At 32.1% G+C, this 3,064-nt stretch overlaps 2 protein-coding genes across 2 annotated transcripts in view; both read left to right on the top strand.

Moving 5' to 3' along the window:
• Positions 1-215, top strand: part of LOC110026247 (plant UBX domain-containing protein 4-like) — a gene marked incomplete in the record, with an annotated part of 10,260 nt that extends 10,045 nt beyond the window's left edge. The window contains 1 exon segment of the mRNA XM_020727118.1: positions 1-215. Within this exon segment, the coding sequence (XP_020582777.1) occupies positions 1-63 (63 nt within the window).
• A 2,348-nt stretch (positions 216-2,563) lies between these two features.
• LOC110026246 (serine/threonine protein phosphatase 2A 59 kDa regulatory subunit B' gamma isoform-like) overlaps positions 2,564-3,064 on the top strand; it is a 12,934-nt gene continuing 12,433 nt past the window's right edge. The window contains exon 1 of the mRNA XM_020727117.1: positions 2,564-3,043. Within this exon, the coding sequence (XP_020582776.1) occupies positions 2,870-3,043 (174 nt within the window). The 5' untranslated portion in view covers positions 2,564-2,869. The remainder of the gene's footprint in view (positions 3,044-3,064) is intronic.

The raw sequence follows: 3,064 nt of genomic DNA, 5'->3' as shown, positions 1-3,064 counted from the left end.
GATGTCTCTCTCACCATTGGGGAAGCTGGCCTAGCTAATTCTGTCGTGATTCAGAAATTCTAAGTCATTTTGGTTTGTAATTCTGAAAATAATTGTTTTATGAGACTCGAATTTATTCTACAATGTTGCGTTTATTTTGCTGAAAACTCTTGTTTTTCAGTGCTTTCTATGGTGAAAAAATGGAATTGAAATATGCTATCATGTTGTTATTTGTTTCTTTTTTTGTTTTCTTTGTTAGATTAAGTTTGGGAAATTTGATTTTATATGACTCATAATGTGACTGTTTGGTTAAAATATATTTATACTATGTTTAGTTTAGCTGGAAAAATATTGGTATAAACTTTATTGAGGGTGATTTCCATTCAAAATGATTTTTTTTTTTCAAGAAATATCAAATGAGAATATGTGACATTTTTTTTTGTTTTTATTTTACTCTTATTTGGTTTTATCTTTAATTTGTAGGTGATGAACTTTGTTAGAAGTTGTATTCGTCTAAAAAGGTTTTTTTTTTAACTGTCGAATTGCCCAATTGTCGAGTTATTGAGCTATTGAATTGCTCAACTGACCAGACACCTAATTGCCCTGCTATTGAATTGTTGAATTTTCTAGCTGTTGAATCGTCGAACTATTCAGTTGTTGAACTGTCCAACTGTCGAATTGTCGAGCTGTCCAGCTGTCAAACTGTTAAATTTTAAGCAGTTGAATTGTCAAATTTAATTATATTGCAGTGCATGATATAAAACTGCATGATACAATACACGAGATTTATCAAAAGCACACGAGATTTATAAAAAATGTCAAATGTAAAAACAGAAAAAAAAAAGGAAAATGAGAGCTGCTTTTGTGTTTATTTATCTATCTACTGCCGGATACTAGTAGAATTTCGGCATAGCTCACCAACAATAAGAAAACATACATCTTAAAGGGATTCATAAAAAAAATTTTATATCATTAATATAGTTTTGATTAGTTTTATTGCTAAAATTTCAATATTTTAATATTTATTCTTCCACAAATCTTGTATCAAGAAGCTTTACGTGTACAGTTAAAAATACAAGGATTGTTCCAGGGCCATCTTAATGTAGTGGTTGTAATGCTCTACCTTAAACTTTAAACTTTAAATCCTCTAAACGATATTTAATTGTGATAAAAGTAGAGAGCTCAAATCAACCAAAGATGTGATGAAAGGTCTGTTGGATTTTAGCTTATTAAAATGCATTTTGAGTCCAAAAGGCGTTTCAACTGTTTGGTTGCACATTAAACACGAACGGTGCGTTCACAATACCACGCAAATTCACGAATTTGTGGAAGCCGCTCCCTCATTGCATTCCCTACATCCATAATTTTGAATTTCATGGATTTCTATTTTGATGGCTGTCCCGCGTATTGCAAATTGCTCGTATCTTTATTATTATTTATTTATTTATTTTATACTGCTCGGCTTGCTATTAATTATAAAATTCTTTTTTTTTTTTTTGGCATAACTCATGTTAATTACACACATACCACATGTAACGACTGTCACTGTAGTATATTGGGACACTTGTTGAGATTTGATTTTGTGATATTGTAAATCTTTCATATTTATTTTATGTTATTGAAGTTTTTGATATTTAATTTAGTTGTCGATTTTTAATAGTTTTGTTTCATGCTCAATTTATTAAACATCTTTGTTAGATTGCAGAGCAAACTTGAATATACATTAAACATATTTTTACATATTTTTATGGGCATCATAAATAAGAAAAAGAAATGTTTCTTGCTGAATTTGTCTTCCTTAAAGATTCGGTACATCACTGTGCAAGTGAGTTTTATGGAATCATCTCGTGTCTGTTTCACAAACTGTTTTCACCATTGTGTTATGGACATATTGTTCTATTTAGTTGACTATTTTTTTCATAATTTTTGGAGTTATATATTTCAAGGTGTGAAAAGATTTATATATAGTTTATATTTAATAATATAACAAATTCTAAAATTACTTTTATATCATTTTTTCTTAAGAAAAACATTCATAAATATCAAGTTTCACTTAAGGAATTCATTTCATGCTATTTTTATCACTCAATTCTTTTATATTATTACTATTTTAATTTTTAAAAGTGAATTTCATAATGTCATGCATGAATAAGATGATATAGATGTAAACAATAAAAATAATGTCATGCATGAATAAGATGATATAGATGTAAAAAATAAAAAAAAAATAGTTATTAGATATATGAATACATAAGAATTGAGTGATATGAATGTAATTCTTTATTTTCTATATAGATAATAATTGAATAAACAAATAAACAAAGTCTTATCTTTTTTACATATTTGCCACCTAAAGCTTACATTTTATATTTTTATTGATCATATGTTTTATATCACATCAATTATGTCATTATTTTGATTTTTAAAGGCCAAATAAACATTTTCATGCAGATGTAAAGATTATGTGCATGTAAAAATTGGAGTTTAAATGTAAGATATGTAGATACGTAAGAATTTAGTGGTATGTTTAGAATAGTGGTATGCATGTAAAATCTTTATTTGCTATTTAGCGAGGTTTTTGGGCTTTGGAGCGCTTCCCAATCGGTCCTCCGGGACTCAGCATTGCATGCGCGGCGCACGTGTTATCGCCGTCCTTCGTACGATCGTGTCGAGCTTCCTAAAATTCGGACCCTCTGAAATTCATGACCCCAATCTCTCATTTTCTCCGATCGCTCCGACTTCGTAACTCGCGCTGCAATCGCCGGAAAGCCGCCGCGCCACCTCTGCGATACAGTCTTTCTGCTTCATTCAACTTTCTCCGGACGGCGGGAAGATGCCGCGAATCGATGATCGGCGGTGAGAGTGATCTCTTCTTCGATCGACGTTTTGTATGGTAAATATGATCAAACAGATATTCGGCAAGCTCCCGCGCAAACCCTCTTCCAAATCGTCCTCTAGCGACTCCCTTTCCGACGGAGTGATCGGCAGATCTGCGCCGGGTAGGAAGGACGGTTTCATTGGCTCCGCTGCCGCGCCGCAGTCTGGGCTAGTCAACGGTGTTGTGGTTCTAGCGGCGGTGTACGAG

The sequence above is a fragment of the Phalaenopsis equestris genome, unplaced genomic scaffold, assembly GCF_001263595.1.
Source record: "Phalaenopsis equestris unplaced genomic scaffold, ASM126359v1 Scaffold000359, whole genome shotgun sequence".
NCBI classification, from domain to species: Eukaryota; Viridiplantae; Streptophyta; class Magnoliopsida; order Asparagales; family Orchidaceae; genus Phalaenopsis; species Phalaenopsis equestris.
This window is presented reverse-complemented; position numbering and strand designations above follow the sequence as displayed.